The 23576-nt window shown below is 39.1% G+C and overlaps 1 protein-coding gene across 3 annotated transcripts; it reads left to right on the top strand.

Annotated features, from left to right (window-relative positions):
• The first annotated feature begins 2415 nt into the window (after positions 1–2415).
• Positions 2416–21793, top strand: ARL6 (ARF like GTPase 6). 3 transcript variants are annotated; one of them, XM_087757075.1, is made up of 8 exons: positions 2416–2514; positions 4892–5042; positions 7642–7703; positions 9452–9520; positions 12741–12835; positions 16629–16758; positions 18271–18326; positions 20940–21793. In XM_087757075.1, the coding sequence occupies exons 2-8, from the start codon at positions 4920–4922 to the stop codon at positions 20963–20965; spliced, it is 561 nt and encodes a 186-aa protein (XP_087613201.1). In that variant the 5' UTR covers positions 2416–2514; positions 4892–4919; the 3' UTR covers positions 20966–21793. The 3 variants fall into 3 exon arrangements, 2 of the variants coding, with proteins under 2 accessions (XP_087613201.1, XP_087613202.1); XM_087757076.1 differs by lacking the exon at positions 2416–2514 and adding an exon at positions 2717–3300; XR_015704658.1 differs by lacking the exons at positions 18271–18326; positions 20940–21793 and adding an exon at positions 16321–16527 and having other exon boundaries at positions 16629–16727.
• The last annotated feature ends 1783 nt before the right edge of the window (positions 21794–23576 follow it).

Here is a 23576-nt window from a genome sequence, read left to right on the forward strand (position 1 = left end):
GATGCTTCAGGGTGGTGTTGTTTTTTTTCAGCTGAAGAATGCTTAATCATAGTGGCCTCTTCTGTGCTTACCACTGAGCACTTATGCTCTGATAAACACCTTGTCAAAATGCACACGCAGTTAACAACATCAGGAAAAAACTGTACATATGAAAAGTTCCGAACAGCACTCTCTCCTTCTTGAGAAACACTGGGAATCTGAATTTTAAATAGATTTTAATGTGCTATTAAGATTCTGCAGTACTGTTCACCCTCCTTACGGTGGTTCACTGAGCCATGCAACTCCTTCTCTAGTGTTTTCCAAAACTCTCACTGACAAATGCAGTTTTAAAACAGATTGTGTTATGTAAATAATGCCAGGGCGATACACAGTGATTCACAAAGAAGTGAATGCCACATACAGTAATCAGACCCTACCTCAAAAAGTTTAAAATCGTAATTAGCCTTTCATTTCATAACATCATATGCATGCAATACAAAACTGAACAGAAGCATGCGTAGATTAATAGGAAATGAATGTCAGATGTCCATTACCTCCTGCATATTTTACATGGGAAGAGCTACCTCACTAAGGACTGTCAGGTTTAACATAGTGTATATACTGAAGAATGAATATTTCATTTTAGATCTGGTTACGGAAATGCCTTTGCCATTCTTTGTTCTTCATGGTGTTTAGAACTAGTTCTTAGATACCGACTGATTTCAGTATAAAAAGTAGGAGACGACACCCTCCCCTAACAGAGATTTACCCCACAAACTGATTAGCTTTTAGGAAGTGCTTCAACCCCGAATTTCACTGTAAGATTTATGCTACTTGGTTTTCCTTTAGTGGCTCATAATGTCACTACGAGGGAATCTCATCTTTTAGTCAGAACCTTTCTGGGTACAGGGAAATCATGAAATCAGGATTGCAATTTACCTCAAACCTTTAATAATAATGAAAGCAACAATGAGAATTACAAAAGTCAAACAACAGACAAAATGTTTGTGGTATTTTTAATCTTTGAAGTTTAATGTGAAGCACATTATAACTGGGAGCTTCTGACTTGGGATTTTTAGCAAAAAGAACTGTCCCCATTGCTATCAAACAGTTATTTCTACTGCTCTCACTCCTCTCCCCTGGGCAGAAGTTGAGACAGTAGACCGAAAGCAGTGTTCAGTATAGGTGAAACTAGATTAGGGTTTTTCATAACGAGGAGCGTTCATAACGAGAGGTGTTCCTTCCTCTGTGAAGGAAAATTTCTTCTTCAAGCCAAGGAGCAGTACAGACCTCCTTTTGGGAAGCCGAGGCAGAACCGCGCACTCTACCCCTCACTCATTGCTTACGTTCTGTTGAAACTTGAAGGGCAAACCCAAAACTATGCTTAACATCTGGAATTGCAGAAATATCAGGTTGTAGTGAGGGGAGCGTAAGGGACTGTGTTGCTCCAGCTAGTTGCCTTGCACTGCCAGTCGGTGAGTTCTGCTTGACCACGTAGGGTCTCACTGGGGTCTGCAGCGTAGCGTATCGAGCTGGACGCCGGGAGTAGTGTATGAGCCATCTTTTACATCCTGAGTACCTCAACAGAGGTGAGAGAATGAGGAAAACTCATGCTATTCTTCCAGTTAAAAACAAGAGGAGTCTTTTTAACTGCATTAGACATGTGCAGCAGGATAGGCAAGTCACAGCACTCACTTTTACAGAATTGAGAACAATTTTGCCAGCTAAATATGTGGTAGAAAAGAGACTAGGTTTTAGTTTATTTCAGCTCCTGTTTGGAGCTAATTTTAAGCAAGTAATTTTAAGTTTGTGCAGCAGACCTAGAGCCAGTCTGACTGGACTGTGCTATACGTCAAAAAAATTACTAAAGTGTATTTCTAGACACTGTCTTGCCTAAACAAGCTGCCTTCTTCCCAAACCCCAGCTGCTGTAATTACCGAGGCAACAGGTGGGTTTAAGGCTTGCTCTGCACATCGTACTCCACCAAACTGCCTGCTTAGGAGCAGGCGTTACTGTGGACACCTTTGGTGTTGTTCTTTATTAGGCTTTTCTTCCTACATTAATTGTAATTCCCAAGACGATTTGGCTGACTGAGCGCTCCTGTTGCAGCTGTGCTAGAAATGCAGAGGAGCAGGGGTCGGAAAAAAACTACGCGGACGTTGGACGCAGAGGATGAAATGGATGCGGCTCGTACGCGCCATCAGCCTGCGACGCCTGCCCGGTGTGTGTGACAGCCGCCCGGGCACAGCTCACACGGCAACGCGCGAAGCTGCCGGAGATGCTGAGGCTCCCGAGCTGCGGCCCCCCTGCCCCGGAGGCCGCCCCGGGCAGACGCAGGCCCGGCCCGGCCCTCAGCAGGCACCGCCCCCTCACACCCGCGGCGGCCGTTGGCCGGAAAGGGCGGGGCTGCGGCGGGCGGGCGCGGGAGGCGGGCGGGGAAGGGATTGGCGGGGGCGGGGCGGCGGTTTCCTCGGCAACGGCGCAGGCGGCGGCGGCTGGTGGCGGCCGGGCCCGGCCGACGTCTCACGGGCCCAGGTCTGTGGTGCGGTCGCGGGGAGCGCGGAGCGCCGCCCGGTCCCGGTCCCGGTCCCGGTCCCGGTCCCGGTCCCGGTCCCCTGTGGGGTAGCGTGGGCGGGGAGCCCTGTCCCAGCGGCACGGGGCCCTCCGTCCCGCCCTGGGCGAGGGGACTCGCGCCCGCTGCTGAGGGGGGCGGGCTGCTGACGGGGGGGCTCGGCGGCGGGAAGAAGTCCCGTCCCCCGGCAGCGCCGAGCAGCCCGGCCGCGATACCGGCCGCCCGGCAGCTTCCCGGCTGTGACCCCAGGCGCTGCTGGCGACGTGCTGGGCCCTGGCTCCTCGCCCGCTCACCCCCAGTGTGGTGGGAGTCGAGGGTCCTGCAAAAGGAAAAAAAAAACAAAAAAGAAACAGTAGCCAGAGTTGTAAGTGATACTGATCTGAAAGGGCCTCCTGCGGGCGGCTTGGGCAGCCTTGGTATCTCAGCCTTTACGTTGGAGTAACCCACGTGAATTAAATGGACTTTTAGCGTGGTTTACTCTGGAAGGGAGCTCCGCAGGCCCTCTGCTCTGATGGCCTTCTCAAGAACGGCAGAGCACGGCGTGTATCGCGCACCACGGATCGTCGCCTTCGGCTTCACGCGCCGGTAATGGGAGCAGCGGGGTGCGAGGCCTTGCTGGGCAGCCGCCGGAGGCAGGTGGCCGTGCCTGCAGAGCTGGGCGGCCCGCCTCGCCCTGCTTCCCGCCCGCGAGTCACGGCTTCCCCGCGTGCTTTACCTCGCTGGTTTATCCTCGGGAGTTTCGCGGCCTGGTCAGTCACAAGCGTTAACCACTGGTGCCTCAGATAGGCTTACAGTTCTTGGTAAAGGTTTGTGGAGTTTGGTAACAAGTTGCCGGGCCAAACTCTATGCTAAATAATTTTAGGACATGTCTAACATACGCTATATAGCGTTGTAGGCTAAATATCAGCTGGCAGAAAAGGGAACCTATGCTAGCTGTAACTGCTGTAACTCTACACAGCTGAGAAAAAGAATGGGAGAAGAGGAGCAGGGCAAGAAGTCGGGTACATTTTTCCCATTGTATTCTTAAATAATGACTTTGCCAACTGTTATGAAAAACTGCTAGAAACAAAGGGCTATAATTAAAATGTTGCTAGGAACTGCTGTCAAAGAACGTGCATTTAGGCTTTTGGGTTTAAAAGTGAAGCCCCAGAAGTATCTTTTAAGTGCTTGCATTGTCTCCTTTTCCATTTTAAGAGTACCTGCAAGGGTGTGTTTTTGTTTGGACCTTATCATCTAGAATAAGGCTCTTGATTGGACTAGAAAGTAATGTGTTTTGGAGCACGGTTTTGTCAGGTTAATTTGATAATAAACAGTAAGCCTTAATCTGCTTTCAGAGTTGTACGTATATTAAAAAAGGAGTGGGGCATAAAACAAGGGGAGTTAGAAGAAAAATCATGATGTTTTTTTCTTTGAGGGAATTGCTATAACTAATGTTGGGCTTGTTTAATCTGATGTCAACTGTGTGTAGCTGTTGCTCATATAGCCACTCTGTAGATCACTACTAGTCTTGAATCAAAATGCACTAGATAAAGCTTTAAAAAAGGATCTGTATTTAAAAAGAAAAAAATCATACTGTAAACAAAGGTGATGGCTTACATGACTTTATTAAATTAAAAGATTTAAAAATTATTTCTATTAAATAGAATACTTACTTTGCCAGGTAACTTCAGTGTCTGGGCAGGAGTAGGAGTTTGGCATCTACCTGACATGTGGGTGAATGTTATGGTGTCTGGCTTCACGTCTGTAGGATCTAATATAATCAGTTTCTATTTGTAGTGAATGAGTTCCTAATTTATACGTTAATATTGGCAAAGCCTGTTACAATTAGAGTTTGAATTGAATTGACAGAGAGCACTTCATTTACTTCAGAGTTCAGTAAATTACATAGCAGGTGCTGAAGAAGGGAAATATTGTTTTGCTTTTTTGTCAAAATTAGGACGACTCTCTGGACTACTGACAATTTGAAGTAAAATGTAACAGTCTTTTTTTTTCAGTTTAGTAGAAGGTAAGGAGGCATTGCAGTTGTGCTCCTATTTGGACTGCTCAGAATGATGGCAATATTGCTACCCACCGGGAATCAAGGACGTTGCATTATATAGACAGGGCTATAAACGGCCAATCTACTTTTGTATCAAGGCCTCTTCGCTATAATCAGCTTACACTCCATTTGCTTAGTATACCAGGCAAACCTGCTGTGACAGTTTGTATAGTGTCTTATTCACGCTGTCCTTTTGAAAGTTGAAGGACTGCTTAGCCCCATGCCCACCTGCTGTGCTAGTGCTGCTGTACATGTAACGGTTTTCCAACAGCTACTTCCTTCTCTGATTTTCTGAACAACAGGTGATCCCTGTGTATTTGAGCCAGAATTATGGGATTGTTTGACAAGCTAGCGGGATGGCTTGGGCTGAAGAAAAAGGAGGTTCACGTTTTGTGCCTTGGCTTGGACAATAGTGGCAAAACAACAATCATAAATAAACTTAAACCTTCAAATGTAAGTAGCCTACTTTTAGTTCATTATTGATGTTTTTACTGCAGAGTTGATGTTTGTTCAAACTTTTTTGCATGCTGTTATACTAAATGTGACCATGGAAAAGATGTGAAGAGCTTTTTGATTTAGTACAGTGGAACAAATATATTTTAAGAGTTTCCAACTAACTAAAGCATCCACGTGCATATTATGAAAACGTTTCCCTAAAAACTACTGTTAATGTCACATGGTTTTTCTAAGATAACCCAATAAGGAAGGGTTTATGATGGCTGATATCAGGATCTGAAACAATTAAGAAAACTCTTAAGTCACTGAAATAATTGCTACAGGATTGCAGTTACAAGTGATGTGTTGAACATTTGGGATTAGTACAGTTGTATAACAACATATACTTGTCTACATTTATTATGTTTATTTTAATCTCTTGCTAAGAAATAATAAGTATATAATAAATAAGAATATTATAATATATAATATATTTATATATAATATATAAAAATATAATAATATTATAATATATAAGAAATAATAAGTATATAATAAATAATGAAATAGGAAATAATGTGAAGATGCACACTTAATGGTGACTTCAGCATTTTTAAAGCAAAATAGCTTTCAAAATAAGTAGCATTTATACTTGCAGTTCATTCATCCAATGAAAAGTGTTTCAGGCCAGTAAGAGTGCATAGTATTCTGAGCAAAATTTAAAGTAGGATTACATTGTTTCTAGGTATGTTTATGGAACAGAAATAGATGAATTTCGGTAGGCGTGTTCAAAGCCAGAAGCTTGTGCATCTTCATTATATGCATCTGGGAAAACGTGGTTTCTGCTGTTTACATCAGGACACAGCTTTTGTTTTTTAATTTCCATTGAACTTTTCCTGAAGAGTACCCCTGGACAATGTTTAAAAAAAAGTAACATGGTAAAGAGTTTGCTACTCTTCCATTCCTGCCGATTATTCTTCCACTGAAAGTTAAATAGACTTATAAACAAAGACTATAAACTGCTTACTATCTGCTGCCAGTTTTTTGGGGGAAATGCTACAATTTGTACCAGGCAAATCATATATTTATGTAATTTTTGAGACCTTTATTGTAGCAGGCTTTTTATGTCATGCTTTAAGCAGTAAAGGATTCCTAACTAGTGTTGAACTCAGACTTCAAGATTTATCACAATAATAGATATTAGAGAAGGTCCCAAGGGAATTACGCAAGTAGAATAAATAGAATTTGTTTGCTTTACTGTAAATCGTGTAATGAGAACTTACTTCTGAATGTTTTCATTTAATGTGATGCTTTAGGAGGGTAGCTTTGCATACAACTTGCGTAAGTCCTATCCTTGCAAGACATGACAAATTCTGTAATGTGCAACAAATGTCATTAGATCAGACTTGATGAAATTGGTTATTTTTAGTAAGTTCAGACGGACAGATGATTTTGAGCTCTGGATCAACCCGGTCCTTTTAAGAAGAACTGCTACTTTGGCCTAGGAGCAATATATTAGATGTCTGGCAAATACAAGTGTTTCTCCATCTGTTTGCAGTTGTTTCTTCTGGGCCTGATAAATACATTTGAAATAAATGTTACAGAAATAACACCTCTTCTACTCTGCACAAATTTTCCCTTGGTGACAGGAACTGTTGACTAAACTGTTTATGATGGTGGAATGCCATTTTCGTAATGAAGCTGCAGGTGAACAAGCTTAGCTTGCTGTAGTTGTATGCGAGGAGTCAACTGCTGCTTCTAGACGGTTTTTAATAAGGGGCTCTCAAAAGTCTGTAAAAGGATTGCATGTCACTTTCTCAGGCACCTCTGTAATCTAAGGATTGTGACCTTTCTCCCTGCTCAATATCGATGCTTCTTAAAGGAGCTATTCTGTGGTACCCACTTAGCTGATAGGTTCCTTGGCTAGCTCAGCAGTAAACCTGGTTATCAGACCGATGTATTAATAATGCTTTGTGTTTTGGCCATTCCTCTCTGGTAAATGGTGATTTCTTCCAGTGGTCTAGTAGTTCGAATAGAACTATGGTTAGGCCATTGTGTAAGGTCTGCTGTATAATTCCCAGTGTCAAATAGAGTCTTCCAGCCTGTGGACAGAAGGTGGGATTATGGCCAATCTAATATCTTGATAGAATTATACCTTCTTTTATCTAAGAGGCTTGGGGTATTGTGCAGACTCGTTTGGGTTGACATTGTGATTTCCAGAGTCCACAAATATTGTGAACTTTGACCTCAGTCATAATCTTCAAGCTGTTATCTTCCATGTTCACCTATTTCCTATTTATTTCATAGGTAATGTCCACACACACGTATACACACAGACTAATGTAAAGGGTGGAATCTCACTCTTGAGGCTAAAATGTCTTCAGTGTTCCTGTCCAATAGTGTTGACTGTATTTCCTAGAAAATACAAAACCTTGATTTAGAGTTACTGTACTTTTCTGGGAACTTTTTAAATATAAAGTATCTGGATTTGTAGAAAGATTTTTGTATTGCACAGTTTTGGGAAAAATAGATCTGTAATGTTTTCATGTTTCAAATATATTTCAATATTTATGTTTTCTAACTTGACTGTAAAATTTGTACTTTTTTTGCTTTAAAGGCTCAAACTCAGGACATTGTTCCAACAATAGGATTCAGTATAGAGAAATTCAAGACATCGAGGTAGTAGTTTCTTTCATTTTTTCCATTTAGCAGTAGTAATTAATATACAATAGTTGGACTTAATTACCTCTTGCAGTGGGATGTAACTGAGTATAACGTGTGGTGGTATAATGACATAGCATGCAGTTCGCTGAAATGTTGTAGTACCCAGGAGTCCTAATCATGATCCAGGACTGACAGTGTTAGAGTATATTATATGTTTCGTGCTGCTATAAAACTATGTATGTGGGAAAAAAAAGTTTTTTGCAATAGTGTGTATAAGCATCTGATTTCTGTCTGTTAAGAATCTCAGAATAGGGCACTGTTACAGACTTGAGGAGAGACAGTTGCTTAGATGATAACCTACATTCTGTTAAGCACTCTCACTGGAGGGACTCTGAAGAGATTGCAGTCTAATCTGATTAAATGAAAAATGGTGGCTACAGTGTTAGCAATGTAAAGGTGGCTGGGCAAAGGACAGGAAATGGAGGAAGAAATCATTAGTTGAATGAAGGCTAAGATTTAGAAAAGGAATGTTGTGAGACAAAGATACTTCAAGGAGGTAACATTAGATATTATTTGATTATTCTGTAGCCTTCACAGTGTATTTTTAATGGGTGCAGTTAGTCTTCAAACCAAGCAGCACGCCTCACTGGATGAGAGATCTGCAAGAAAATTGCTTATTCCTTGAGCTGATGTATAGGACTGGTAGGTTTCATATGTTTATAGGAGGCTCAACAACTGTATTCTGTCTCAGTAAAGCACATAAAACAGGTTTGGTTGTGTGAGAATGTAAATCAATTTATATTACTTTCCTTTATTCTGATCCTGTAGTAGGAGAGATGACTTGCAAATACACCATGTAGAATGATTAAAAAACAAACTCACAAACCACCTCCTCCCCAAAACCTCATTAATCTAATATTAGAATCAAAACATTGTTTGGGGGTTGCTAATAACTTTATACATGGCAGAGCAGCTAGTCTAGAATCAGATGATGTCTGGATATAGAGTGGAAAGGATGTTTGGAGAGCTTCCTTTTCTAAACGTCCTCATTTTGGTATGGTCTCCACTCAGGGAGCTATTTGGGACTATCCAAAACAGGAAAGCCTAATAGTGAAGTGGATATTGCCTCTGTAGACATTTCAAGAGTGGATCAGAATTTTTTGTAATGTTCTTTTAGTTGACTTGCTGTATTTAGCGTTTGGGTGAAATCTCAAAATTGTGAAACTACCCCTTGTAGCTTGGTCACCTGAGGCATCCTGTTATTACCAGAATGTGAATTTTTTTCAGAAGGTGGATTTTTTTTTTTTTTTAAAAAAAGCCTTTTATTTTGCATACAGAAGCCTTTGGATGTTATTGGTGCCTGTCTAGGGACAGAATTTAAGACAGGCTGTGGATTTTAAGTCATAGCTCATCTAAATTTAATTTACTCAACATTATAAACAATATTCAATACTAATGTGATAAAAAGAGAGACTGAATGGGAGCTTATTTTGTATTTGATGTAACTTTATAATTGGCTTAGTGCTTTTATTCAGAGAATAAACAAACACGTTTTCCTTTGTAAAATATTTCTATAAAAAGACTGCAAAACTGGGTAGGATAGTTTGAAGGCAGATAGAGTAACCAGAGTTCCTTTGGGAATCTTTCTCACTTGATTAGCATTCAATTTAATCTGGCTTTTTGCTGTCAGGGTAGCAAAGAAAATAGTTTGGTTTGGGTTTTGTTCTTTGTTTCTGTGCCTGATACATTTCTTTTCTTTGCAGTCTGTCTTTCACCGTGTTTGATATGTCAGGTCAAGGGAGATACAGAAACCTCTGGGAACATTACTACAAGTAAGCCTATCATTTATTTTAAAGCGTTGCTGTTCATATTAGCTTTTGTGTACATTATTTAAACAGAAGTATGATAATATCTAGTGGTTAGAAATGATTCAGAGAAGACTTGCACCTGGTGTTTGACAGAAGGTCATTCTGGATAAATACAACTTTTCTTTCTGTTCTAAAAAATGAAAATTTTTATATGCTGTTAATCAGCATGCTTTTGGGGACATCTTATTGACTCAAAGATTGGGGGAATGTACTAGAAATGGGTTTTAAATGTTGAAACCTGAAAACCAATCCTGTAAGAAAGCACCAAGATGAGTTAGGTTTCCTTTTTTTCCTGTTCTTCTGTAGGTAAGTGACTTAAGACCCAAAAGATATTGGCTGATGGCTGAGATTTTTAGAGGTGAGGGAAATTAACCTCAGAGAATAAGGCACATGTAACTAAAAACTCGACCAAGTATTCATAGATGTTATTTATTAAGCAGGATACTCACTGTACTTTATAACACTGTGGTATTGCCTTATTGGTAATAGACACCATTTTCTGTTTTTCTAGCTTCTAATGAAACTTGAATCTTCATTTATGTTGTCTCATTGTTATTCTGTAATACCTGATGCTGATCTAAATAAAGTGAACAGTAGTAAACCACACAGAAATAGCTTGGAGAAATAGAACAGAGAAATTCTGAAGATTATAATATTAATTAAATATTAATATTTTATGTGATAGAGCTTGAAGTATTCTTTAATTGAGGATTAACACTTCATCTCCTTTCTGTGCAAAATATGTGTTAGCAATTTGAAAACTTGTTGTGCGGGTAGATCTTCATTGTTCAAGAGTGTTAGATGTATGAATCCCAAAACTTCTGGATTTCAATAACTGATGCCCTTAGGCTACTCTCAAAATGCTAACCAAGTGCTTCATAAGCAAATAATTTTTCTGACTGCTGGATTTAATGCAGTAACTTATCCCTTGTGTGGCATAAGGGTTGTTCCACCAACACCAAGTTGGGTGGAAGTGTCGATCTGCTGGAGGGTAGGAAGGCCCTACAGAGGGACCTGGACAGGCTGGATCGATGGGCCGGGGCCAACTGCATGAGATTCAACAAGGCTAAGTGCCGGGTCCTGCGCTTGGGTTGACAGCCGCCTGAACATGAGCCAGCAGTGTGCTCAGGTGGCCAAGAGGGCCAATGGCATCCTGGCTTGTATCAGGAATAGTGTGGCCAGCAGGACCAGGGAGGTGATAGTGCCCCTGTACTCGGCACTGGTGAGGCCGCACCTCGAGTACTGGGTTCAGTTTTGGGCCCCTCACTAGAAGAAGGACATCGAGGTGCTGGAGCGTGTCCAGAGGAGGGCAACGAAGCTGGTGAAGGGTCTAGAACACATGTCTTGTGAGGAGCGGCTGAGGGAGCTGGGGTTGTTTAGTCTGGAGAAGAGGAGGCTGAGGGGAGACCTGATCGCTCTCTACAACTACCTGAAAGGAGGTTGTAGCGAGGTGGGGGTCGGTCTCTTCTCCCTAGTAACGAGTGATAGAATGAGAGGAAATGGCCTCAAGCTGCACCGGGGAGGTTTAGGTTGGCTATTAGGAAAAACTTCTTCACCGAGAGGGTGGTCAAGCATTGGAACAGGCTGCCCAGGGAAGTGGTTGAGTCTCCATCCCTGGAGGTATTTAAAGAACGGGTAGATACCGTGCTCGAAGACATGGTATAGATGGACTTGGCAGTGCTAGGTTAACGGTTGGACTCGATGATCTTAAGGGTCTTTTCCAACCTTGACGATTCTATGATTCTATAAACAGGTTTTTTCATCTTAATGGTAAGGGAGTTTCTTAGGTGATGCTGACAGTGAAATATGCACTTGTATCTACCTCTGTTCCTGATCCAGTGCAGTAGTCACATATTTAAGATTAACTTCTAAGAATAACATAAAAATAATCATGTGCTGTTCAGTTTATAAAGTTAAGCAAGATTTCATTTTGCAAGAATTGCAAAATAGCAATCAAATCTGATCAAGTGTCTAAATGTAGTTGCTTTGGAGTACTTGAAGCTTGCCCTTTTCTTCTATTTGGCTTGAAACTATCTTCTAGGCTATCTTCAAAGTACACTTGTCTTAAATGTATGTAAACTCTTGCTGTGTCCCTATTACTGTTACTTGTTTGTGAAGTTATTTTTTGGTAGTAAATACATGCTAGGACTGATTCCTCTAGAAGAATACTGTATGCTCATAAAATTACTTAGGCATTTTCAGCTAATATGCAAAAGCTTTATTTGTGGTTAAAGTTCTTCTGTACTCCAGAAAAGAACGGACCTTCTCATACAATCTTAGGCTGGTCAAGTTATTTCTGTTTTTCAGTAGGTCTAGGACTGTTTCTTATCAAAATACAAAGGTAGATGGTGCTGGGGGGTGAAGAATGTATTCGTAATGGTGTCTCAGAGAAATGTAAAATGAAGGAGAATTTAATATTAGATTAAAAATGTAAATTACAAATACTTTTTAGGGGTGTTTATACCTGTTCATCTGAATTGGTCAGACTTTATTTTTCTTTCAAATAAGTTTCAAAAAATGGAACATCAAGTCATACAATACCAGTAATGTCCTGCCATAATGAGTTGAATAGTTGTATATATGTTCTGTGGTCATATTGCCAGTAAAATGTCTTAATGCTTTGAAATAGTTGCAAGTTTTTACCCGTTATTCAAAACCAAAGAAAGATCCTGTTTATGCAGACTTTTGTAAAAGTTAACTTAATCTGCATATGGCTAGTTGTTACACAGCTGTGGACACGGTTTTTTCTAAAAAGGTAATTGACCTTTCTCTAAATAAACTTCTTTTAGTGTAGGAAAGAGAGAATTTCTACAAAAACCTGCCTTGATATTTTCTTTGTCTGTCTGACCACACTGTCAGAATAGCAGTTGGTTACATTTTCAGAGTTCATTTTTCAGCCTCAGTAGTGAAATCAAGCTTTTCTCAAGGGTCTGTGTAGACTGAACCTTGTATGAGTCACGCAGCTAACAACCTCACGTCTCAAAAAAATATGCAGGTTACCAAAAGATGGAATTTCAGAAATAAGACTGGATTCAAATGTTAATGGTAAATAACCACAACAAAAATGAGAGGGGAAAAAAAAACCAGATTTGTTTGTTCTTTTAGTGTTTCTTCTGAAGCCTTTTCTTAATCACAGTTTAAGAGAACCTATAATTTGCCTCTTTGCTTTTTTTGTGTTATGCAGAGAAGGCCAAGCCATTATTTTTGTCATTGATAGCAGTGACAAATTAAGAATGGTTGTGGCCAAAGAAGAACTTGACACCCTTCTGAATCATCCAGGTGAGGAGGCTTTTTTCCCCTTCTGTCTCCGTATTTGTAATGTTGTCTTAAGAAAAGCCCTTATCTGACACATTCTGCATTCTGAGTACTTTGCAAATATTTTAGCCATTCATGAATACTAGAACAATAATTGTCTTCAATAAGTTTGGGGTTTTTTTAATATCTATTCACATTTACAAACTGATCATTCTTCAGTTGGCTACACTGAGTTGGATTCATCTCTTATTAATCAACATAGATCAAAAGTTGCATTGTTTTCGGGGAAGAATAGACTTTGACCCTTTGAAAGCTGGAGAGCTTGTATGTGGTGACGAACACATACTAAAAAGTATCTCTCCATCTGGATTTTTCAATGAACACAGCTAATTCCTTTAATGTAACTTTTAATTTCTTCTTTTCATCTTCCTTATCTTTATTATCATTATTATTATGCTTTAGCCAGAAATAAGGAGGGATAATTATACCAGTCAGTTTCAATTGCCTATAAAAGGATACATGGGATGGAAGAGGATATGAGAGGATTCATGATCGGGTGGTTGGTTTTAGGGTTTTTGGCTGGTTGGTTTGTTTTTTTACGTGAGGGTACATTTTTTTTAATTAAGTTCTGGGATCAGTCAATTCTTTGCTTCTGTATAGCCAACATTACTGGAATGTTTTTGTAAGTAATATGCAATTTTGACTTTCAGCACTTCAGGTAGATGCTCTCCCTAACCAGATTATGAAACTACATGCAGGAAATTTAAAAGTTAAATAATCCTATAATTTCTTATTTATTAACCTGGTAGAGCCTTAACTTGTTGGGTTACCATGCTAAAAGTAAGAAAGGAGAAGCTGATTTGCATTTGTAACCATGAAACGTAGTATGCGATAGGGGCAATTATGTTACTATGATTTTGTTTTCCATGAAAACTGCATATAATACATGAGTTCATCAACAAAGATGCTGTAGCTGAGTGTGTGTGAGCTGACAGGGCCCTCTTAATTTCATGTTCAAGGGTATGGGCCACTTCAAATGCAGACACTGAAAGACAGTCTTGCAAAGCTCAAAGGGGAGGACGAGGTGAACGAAAGGCTGCAGGCGGATTACATAGAGGCCAGGGAACTTTGTACCGAAGCGGGTATTAACCCCAGTGGTAAAAGGTGATTCTGTTGGTAAAATGGAAACCACATAGGAGCAAGGGCTGGGAGGTAAAGACTGCTGTAGTAAGTTATTGGTTTTTTAGAAGGCAAAAGAGTGAAAATGTTAAGACTGAGGAGATGCAAGTTCAGGTGGGGCTTTTCATTTAGGCATTAATACATTACTAATGCTGATCTAGCAGGTCAACGCTGCTCAGTTGTTGATGTGTTTGTATCTTCTAGTTCTGAAAGACCATGGCTATGGCCACCTAGTACATTCCTTAGGGCCAGGAAAGGGCAGTTTTTTATTTCTGCCTTGGAGCAGCTCAGCTTGAATGCAGCAACAGCGTTCCTGTTTTATCGTTTCAGATTTTGATAGGTCACATCTAAGAGAACCAAAGAGAATGCAAAGTTCTAGTAGTAATGTTTGATAAAAGTAGCTGTGAATTGAATCAATATCTGTTTTACTATATCAATATTTTTATTTGTATTACTGTTCTGCTTTCCTTCCTGCATACTCTACTTTCTCCCCATCTATGCGTCTGCCTCTGTGAACTTCCTGGAGTGGTTTAAATATACGTGTTTACTTAAGGTTTAAATGGATGCAGGGTAACAACCTTGAATCAATTCCTGTCTCTGAAAATCTTAGCAATCCTTCAGTAAAACAGTTCCCTCTCTTTTTGCCAGCCTTTGCCTGAGGTTGTCAGGTGAAAGGGGATGTGTACCATGAAGCATTAATGGGGTTAGAAGATGTACTAGCTGGGACTGTTTTGTGAATCAGAACTATAAATTATTTTTACTTACATAAGTGAACAATGCACTGAACAAATAACGGCTTGTTTAATGATCACTGTTATTGTTTTGGGTTTGGGTTTTGGTTTTTTTTTTTTTTTAATCAAACTTCATTCTTCAGTATTTTGCAAGATGGTAGTCTGTAGATTACTTATTGACTCTTGGGTCACTTGACCTCCAACACACGCTTCTAAAATAAACTGAAATTCCTGTAAATTTGAAATTCTTTGTATAAAGTTACACATCACTCATATCTAGTGTCTGGGATTTTTTTTAATGTGTTAACTCATAACTACTTGCAACTAGAAAATTTAAGCTTTCCATTAATAACTGTAAAAAGCATGTGTGGCAGGAGGAATACTGCATAGTAGGAAACGATGTCATAAGGCAGGAAATAATGTAAATTTCTGTGACCGCCACTTTATTTAGCAAACATCTTTAAGTGTACATTTATGAGTCTGTCTGGGTAGGTTGTGCCCCTTTTTAATTGCTTTAAAAACAACACTGAAAATTCCTTGGTTAACTTGGCTATTTGCATATGTGATGGCAACTAATTTCTGTGGTTTTAATTTATCCATAACCTGCAACCTGTGGGTACCAGGGTTCATTTAATTATACTATAGATTAATATATCAATCAGGAGACACAAAAGCTGTTCAACTACTGGAATTAAAACAGAGATTAATGTGCTTGTATTTTGAGGCCTTTGATTTGTGTTAGAGGATGTCAGATGAAAAAATAGCTCCAATAGGGTAAATAGTTGTGAAAATGGTTAGCGTTTTGGTCAGCACTTGTGATCTCTGAGTATGCATAGATAGTGTTATCTCCACTGATTTTGTGGAAAGGTTTAGTAGGGGGTTTGAAAAGAACATTATTAGGAAGGTTCAAACCACTTCAGCATTGACAGTTTGGGGGTTTTTGTTGTTTCCCCACACCCACAGGGGCAGCTGGCTTATGTTTGACGCTTTTAAATAAATCCTTAGCTTGTTTCCTATGTGAAATAACCTTTTCTTTTTACTATTTTAAAAAGAGCCTATATAGCAGTTTTTATCATAAGGGGCCTTTAAGTTCTTTTCCCATGAAGAGCCGATTGATAGTCTGAAGTCTAGATTTTCTCTAATCCTGTCATTCTTCCTTTGTGTAAATAATGTGAAAAATTATTACAGTTAGTCTTGGTGCTGGTAATTTTTTGGCAGTTTTACATCTGTCAGGTTGAAGAGAGTATACTTTGCTTCCTTCCAGTGACTCTCTAGTCTTTTGTGGTAATCAGCGAGACTCATGCTTTTGAATGTGTAAGTATGCCAGCAATTGCCAGTGTACTTGATTTGGTCTGTAGTTCTCACTGCTAGCTGAGAAGAGCTTCTGGAAAAGAAATCCTTCTTCAAGTGAAGGCAGGATAAGGGATGTCCAGACACGTCCATTTTTTTCCTATTTTATGAAGTCATGGGTGGTCTCAGATGCTAAAGGATAATTCAGACTACCCTTGCAACTATGGTTGTGAGGTTATGAATGAACACAAATCTCCGTCCATTTTACACATCCAGTCCTCACTAAGCAGAGATGTGTTGTATTTGTAGGCAGTTATTTGATCTCCTGTTCCTCAGCTTCACCAGCAATTTATACCTACAGCTTTAAATATATGTATAAGGTAGGGGGAGAGGGGGTGGAAGATCCCAAAGCCTGCCAGGAAGTTTGTGAGCGTTCTTGAAGCATGCATCAGAGGCCATGTGACCCAACAGTATGCATCTTGGTAGGACACAACCTTCAGAGAATTGCAGTTACAGGTGAGCAAAATATCTTCCTGTATTGTTTGTAGCTTATTACCATGTAGAGATTAGTAAGTGTTGTGTAATGTCATGATAGTTCTATTTCTGCTCACGCCTAGATATTAAGCACCGTCGGCTGCCTATTCTCTTCTTTGCTAACAAGATGGACCTCAGGGACGCCATATCATCTGTCAAAGTATCTCAGTTACTGTCATTAGAAAACATCAAAGACAAGCCCTGGCATATCTGGTAAATTTCCTTTTTCTACCTTTTTATTGGTATTACTTTGTACATTTGTATTTTACCTCTATCATGCTGCTCAGTATTATATAATATAAAATAAATCAACCAGATAAAATGCTGTGCTGCCGTATTTGGAAACAGTAGTAATATTACAATACTTGCTATGAAACTTGTTTTAAACGCACAATGCGTTCATGTAGACTGTGTCTTGAAAATTTTCACAATAGAACTGTTACCCAAATAATGAAATGGAGGACTTCTAGTGAAATCAGAAAGCAGTTGTCTTATCAGAAGAATAGCTGCTATTATTTTTTGCTGGGAAATTGAGTAGAATTGTTATCAGAGTGCTGCTACCAGTTTGTCTTGCAGGTTTCAGAATATCAATAATAAGACCTCTAGAGTTGGTTTTTTCCACTCTGCAGATGCTTTAGTAGACTACTGTTGAAAGGCCATTTAGTAAACTGTTCTCATGTGAATTCAGAGGGACACACTACTCTCTGTACCATGTAATGTTTGAGGGGATTTTTAGTTATAGGAGCTGGTGTCTTTTCTTTCTGAAGGATGTAAGCTTTCCTATAAACAGAAGGATTTTGTGCCAGTGTTCACAAGGAAACAAACTCTCCTTGTATCAGAAGTTTTATAGAAGTTAGATTTTTGTCTTAATAAAGTCCTCAGATACTATAAATACAAGTGAAATCAGCAGCTAAATGCTGCTGAAAACTACAATTTTCATTTTAGCCCTATAATATTAACCTTGATTACCTGGGCGTTGTTTTGGAGTCACTGCTTTTTGTCTCAGAAATTACACTGATGAATTCCCAGGCTCCTTGAAAGGTAATTTTATAGCTAAGCTGATGTTGCTACGTTCTAGATTCACTGCTGTGCCAGTTTTCATAAGCTGAAGAATTGAGGGGCCTTTAAACAGTTATACCCCTGTGATTCAAAAGGTAGATTTACACTGTTCTCAGTGTAGCTTAATATTTTTTTATATATTAACAGACACTCCTAGGGTTGCTGTTACAATGAAGTGTGTACGCACTATACTTTCTTCCTCCAGTACTCCAACATTCTCGCCGTGTGTAGGAACTGCATGGGAGGATGGTTGGACTCGACCTTAAAGGCCTTTTCCATCCTAAATGATTCTATGATTCATTGCTGCTGTTGTAGGTAGTAAACATCTTCCATAGCATAGTCTGAGGAAGGAGTTATCTAAGTGGAGGTGCTGCAGAACAATGTGGCTGCCTTGTGTGGGAGCTCTTCTAGAACCCCTCATATTCTAGGAACAATTCCTCTGCCTTGAAACTGGAATTAAAATAGATCACATCTTGAAATGGTGTTTCCATATTGGGAAGGTACTCTAGAATATATCATTTGAGAAGCAGCCTTCTCCGTGTGAGGAAAACTTAAGTAAACTGTACTTGATGCTACTTTGCAACTCTGTAAATTACAACTATAGTGATGACTCCACTAAACCTGGTATTTTTACAATGTTTTTGTAACTTGATTTGTTTCTTTCAGTGCTAGCGATGCTCTTAAAGGAGAAGGATTACAAGAAGGGGTGGATTGGCTCCAAGGTATATCATATGTAATTCTCTTGCTCTGCTTTCATTCTGTTAAACTTTTTCATTTTGTAAGGTTTTTTCTTTATTATTTCCTTTTGTTTTCTTTCTGTCCACTTCTGCCGTCAGATCAAATTACACAGTGAGTACTGATGCTCTATCTCATATTTGCCTTTCATTTACCTCTTTAACGTACACAAAAGATCACGTCAGTTTCTGTGACAAAAGTGTGTACTATGAAATATTAATGCAGACTCTTGCAAACAGTGTAACACTTCCTTGTAAACAATAATACCAGCTCCTGCACTTCACTTTATTGTGGTAGTTCAGTTTGTTCTTTAATTTATTCTTACTGTTTTGTCCCAGTTTTACATAACTTAATGTTACATATCAGGAAATGGTGAATAAGCAGGCTAGAAAAATAAGCAAAGTACATAGACAAATACACTAGTTTGGATTATTCAACTCCAGTTCTTTAATCTAGAGCCAAAATAAGAACAGCTTACGTTATAACGATGATAGCATATGCAGACACTCATAACTACGTAGAAAATACCAGATCGAGCTTAGGTGATGTATTACGTACACGTTTTTAATTACAAACTTGGTAGGCATGCTGTATATCCTTCTGTTGTATGTTGGTAATGATCTGATCTCTCTTGTCCTTCCGTGTACTGCTAAATGTATAGAATAGTGAAGTCTGGTATTGTTTTGGTAGATTCATTCTAATTTTAGCTCTCTAGTTTACATTGCTTACATTGTGACTGTATGAGGTAGCAAGACGGTGTCTCTGTACTGGAGTGTTCTGTGCTCTGGCAGCCGCTAGATGTCAGCGACGGTCCAGAGTCAGTGCCACTAAACTCGTGTCCCTTCAAAATGCAGCTAAATAATATCCAGCATTGTCCCTGATTTAACATATCTCCATTTCTCTATCAGACTGTCCTTTCTACTTAGAATCCTTATGGCTAATTAGAAAGAGATGGTTTATTTGACTGTGTTATTACAGAACACAAAAACATTTGGTCATGTTTTTCGGAGGAGGGGATACCAGTCAAAATAGTCTTTACAAAGAGATTTACTGCTCTACAGAAGACCAGTGATGCATCCTCCACCGTCTAAGAGAGTTCTGTGGTGGGGAACCAGCATCTTGCTACTGCGTTTCCTTCACTGCTCTGTCCTGTTATCATAGAGGCAGATTCCAGATCACGTCCTTTTCCCTATTTTCAGGCATAGTTCTGATTTTGTAATATTTTCCTGTGATTTTCAGGGTCTCTGCTTGTCTTTGAGGAACCTTCTAAGTTTCAGTCCAGATTTTGAATTTATGGTTTTGTATGTAGCTTCAAGCTACTTAAAAGGATCTCAAATGCTTGTCTAAATATTTTCTGACAAAATATTTAAGTTATATATGTAGACTTTTAAGCACAGTAAGCAGGTGCTTCTGCTGTCACTCACATAGCTCTTCATAGCTATTCACTTCTCATGGATTGTTAAACTCCTTAATTTTCTGAGCTGAAATTCTTCGTGGATGGGCTTTATCTAAAAGAATTTCATTTAACTCCCCGGCTCAGCATCCCTGAAAGCTTAAGAAGGGTTGGGTCTGAACTGTATTGTTGCCTAAGCACATGCAGTTTGGCAGTTTTACTTTTAATGGATGAAGACGTTGATATTTCAAGAACGAATTTACCATGATTCTCCTCCTCATTCCTAAAGCACTAGATGGAAATACCTGGAGCAACTCTTAAGTTATAGCGATCCCTAAATTACAGCATGTGGATTCCGTAAAATTCAGTGGAGGAGATGACACCTGGTTAATGAACGCACAGTTCTCCTTGTCAACAGCCATGCTTTCCTTAGTTACCTTTTGCAGACCCATTACAGGTAGTTCACAGATTTGGGGCAGCAGGGGCAGAAGTTTTTGCCTTTTTTTCCCCGTAGCAAAGGCTGAGTTTGCATATTTCCCTAGTTTGTAATGGGGTTACTATTGCAACAACACATCAGCAGCAGGGTAAACCTAAACTGTTTCACAACAGTCTAAACCCAGCTCACGTTCCCTATTATTTGGTGAAACTGTGCCAATTTCCACATTTTGTACTGGGGATGCAGTACATTTATGCTAACTAAGGAAATGTTTGAAGTGAATTGAGAAGTGGCAATCAGGCACCAGTATGGAGAAGTGTGGCTACTGCCAGCAAAGAAGTTTTCATGCCAGTTATTCAAAAACAAACTTTAAATCCTTTGCTGTTGAGGAGTTTGTTCATGTTCAGTTATGCAGAAGCTCAAATATGTACAAGGAATTGAAATGCGTACTTTATAAAGTAAACTTCCAGGCCTTATTCTCATCAAAGTTACCGTATAAGCCCAAAAGAGTTAAAAGTTGAATCATGTGGAAGAGTCTTCCTGTTTAATTAGCAACATTTGGGGAAAACAACTTGGCTGTGGAGGAATTTCAGAAGTGGATGAGAGAACAAGTTGAAAACAACTCTGCATTGTCCCCCGTTCTTGTAACTACACCAAAGTATCTATTGGTGTAGGTCTGTAACCTGGACGATACTGGGTTATGTTTTCAAAAAGCAAAATGCAGCAAGAATTCATCTTGTGTTAAGACTAGCTGTTTCTTTTTATTAACAGATCAGATCCAAGCAATGAAGACATGAGAGATAAATAAAAGATGTATGGCGTTCTTTTACAAACTTTGTCAGTAGGTGTACAAGTTCCCTGGAAAGGAAGAATGATTTAAAGAAAATGAACAGTTCAGCTAAAATGTACTGTGTTGACTTGTTTCCTTTTAGTATCTCTTCCAGGAAAACTGAATGTAGGCAACATAGCACCTCAGGTATGCACATTGATGAATTAAAATGAGTCTTGTGACTGGAGAGCATATTTTTAAAAAAGATTTGTGTTAACAATAAACATCTGCATTCATTTGAGTTTTAGGTGATAATTAGTGATCAGGAAATGCCCTTCTGTTTTTTGGGGGGACAGCTTTTGACCAAATGGGAATATTTATTTTCCTCAGAAAGAATAATCAGTACTTCCTGAAATACAGCTGCATGAGATACATACTGATTTTAGGTGCCCATTTTTAGGCATTTCTGCAATTTTTTTATTGTAAAGTTTGATGTTGGGTTTTTAGTAACCATCTACAATAGGCTTTTAGAGGAATACTTTGATTTAAGATACAAGGATTCAAATATTCAGTGTATTTGTTATAGATGATTGCAGATGTTTTTAAGGAACTGCTTTTAATGAAATGTTATGAATTGCTTTTTGTGATATGCCATGATTATATTTGCATTCCCATCAATAAAACTTGAAATATACAACATGCCATGGTTTGTTTTTTTAACTTAAATATGTTCGTTGATGGTCTTCACATCTTAGAGACTTTTGTTTTTCTGTTAGTTCATTTGGAATTTGTTTGTCCATTTTCCAATGGAAATAGCACTGTATACTGTAATAAAATGGTATCTCTTTTGCCAAGCTTTTTTTTAATTGCACATATTTGTTACATTTTCTAATAAACTAGACTGCTCTTCCAAATATTTAAGAATAATATGGTTGAAATTTATATTTTGAACACAAGTCACAGTTCACTAGTTTACTAGATCATTAATATGAAATGTGTCTTTTCTGTTGTGTATAAAAACTCTTTTACTTTCAGGAGTAATTTTTAATAAACGTTCTGACTTCAAAGATGTACCACAGGTAACAAATTAAGCCAATCCTAAGAACTTTACTTTTGTCATGCCACCTTTTCCCCTTTAATCCTTCCTCACTTGCCCAAGAAACAAGCAGACTGGCACTGGGAATGCCAAAGACTGTATTTAACTGAGTGATCAGCTGATTCTTGTGGGAGATGCAATATGTAGGTCTTGCAAAAGCTCTCCCCCTGCCCCATTAGCATAGAAAACACACAAATGTTCTGTAAGCCTGCCTTCTAGGGCTTACTTAATAGAGGAATATTTGGAGCACAGGGACCTACCTGAAATGGTAGAACATTTTCATGTACTTTCAGTTATTATTAAACAGTTAAAATTAGCTCCCCTGCTTTGCTAGAGGGAACTAAGTCTTACTGTAAAAAAAAAAAAAAATATTCTTACAGGATGCTATAATTCTGACAGTTCAGTTTGTCATGGAAGTATTTATCTTTCACGTCTCTTTCTGTGATACCTTTGGCCTTCCGTCAACTCTGAATCTAAATATCAATACGAAATCAAATACGAAGGAGGAAAAATCGTGCATAATTCTGAGATGTTTTTCTAACTCTGAATTGTGAGGCAGATAATTTTCTGGTTTACTTTGCACTGGATAATATGGTAACAAAAATAATACTTGCTGGAAACATCTTTTGCTGACTATAAGTATTTTGTAATTATTTTCGTTCACTTATATGGCTTATTTAAATGAAACATTTAAGCTGGCATTAATTTTTTTTCTACCAAAGAAAATTTAAGTTCTTACATAAAATCTGTGTTTCTGACTTTCTTGAATAATCTGGACCTTGATGGCTTTCTGATTATTTTTGTTTGTTTATGTTGGACTACACAAAGTACTGTGTTTATCTTACGGATTGCCTTTACCATCATGGGAAGCTGTTTGAACGTACTGCTTTTTTCTTCCACCCACATATCTGAGGAAAGAACCCTATTGTCTTTTACTTTTTGCTTTCTGATGTGGTTAGTAAGCCCTTTTTGAAAACAGCAGTTAGTTATGTTGATTAGTGCTCCCCTTCTTGCTTGTGTTGTTTTGTTTTGTTTTTCTCTTCAGCAGCTCTTTCTGTTCCTCTCCTCCCAGGACACTGGGCTGGAGGGAGACCTGTTGGAAGGAGTGGGAATGGGGACAGTCCCGTTGGTGAAACGCTTGATTCTTCCCCCCTGCCCCCATTACTGCTTTGGCCATTACTTGCCTCTTACTTCTTGAACGTTTGTGATCGTTCTGTGAACATAAAACTACCAGAGGGATGTCTGCATGTTGACTTCTCCTCCCCCCATGGTGTACAGGCATAGGTCCCTAACATACACAGTTGCTACAGCCTTGAGTTGCTCTAATAATGTTGAATTTGGTACAAAGATCATATATTGCACAAAAGCCTCATTCAGCTGTGCAAAAAGGCTTCTTTGGAGTTATTTTATGAGGGCCCAGTGGCTGTCAGTCTTCAATGCTGTTCTCCCATTACGTTTAGGATGTCAAAATAATTAGAGTAAGGAGTTGTATGTGGATGCTCCAAGACAGTTTGCATATACGAGTTCATTGTGCCTTAAGAAC

The sequence above is a fragment of the Nipponia nippon genome, unplaced genomic scaffold (assembly GCF_047370975.1).
Source record: "Nipponia nippon isolate SJK-2023a ecotype South Korea unplaced genomic scaffold, ASM4737097v1 scaffold_2, whole genome shotgun sequence".
In the NCBI taxonomy this organism is placed as follows: domain Eukaryota; kingdom Metazoa; phylum Chordata; class Aves; order Pelecaniformes; family Threskiornithidae; genus Nipponia; species Nipponia nippon.

Excerpts from the sequence above, each read along its gene's own strand:
- ARL6 (XM_087757075.1), top strand. The coding sequence starts at position 4,920 with ATGGGATTGTTTGACAAGCTAGCGGGATGGCTTGGGCTGAAGAAAAAG. Across the intron at positions 5,043-7,641 it reads ATAAACTTAAACCTTCAAAT|GCTCAAACTCAGGACATTGT; the intron begins GTAAGTAGCCTA and ends TTTGCTTTAAAG. Across the intron at positions 9,521-12,740 it reads CTCTGGGAACATTACTACAA|AGAAGGCCAAGCCATTATTT; the intron begins GTAAGCCTATCA and ends TGTGTTATGCAG.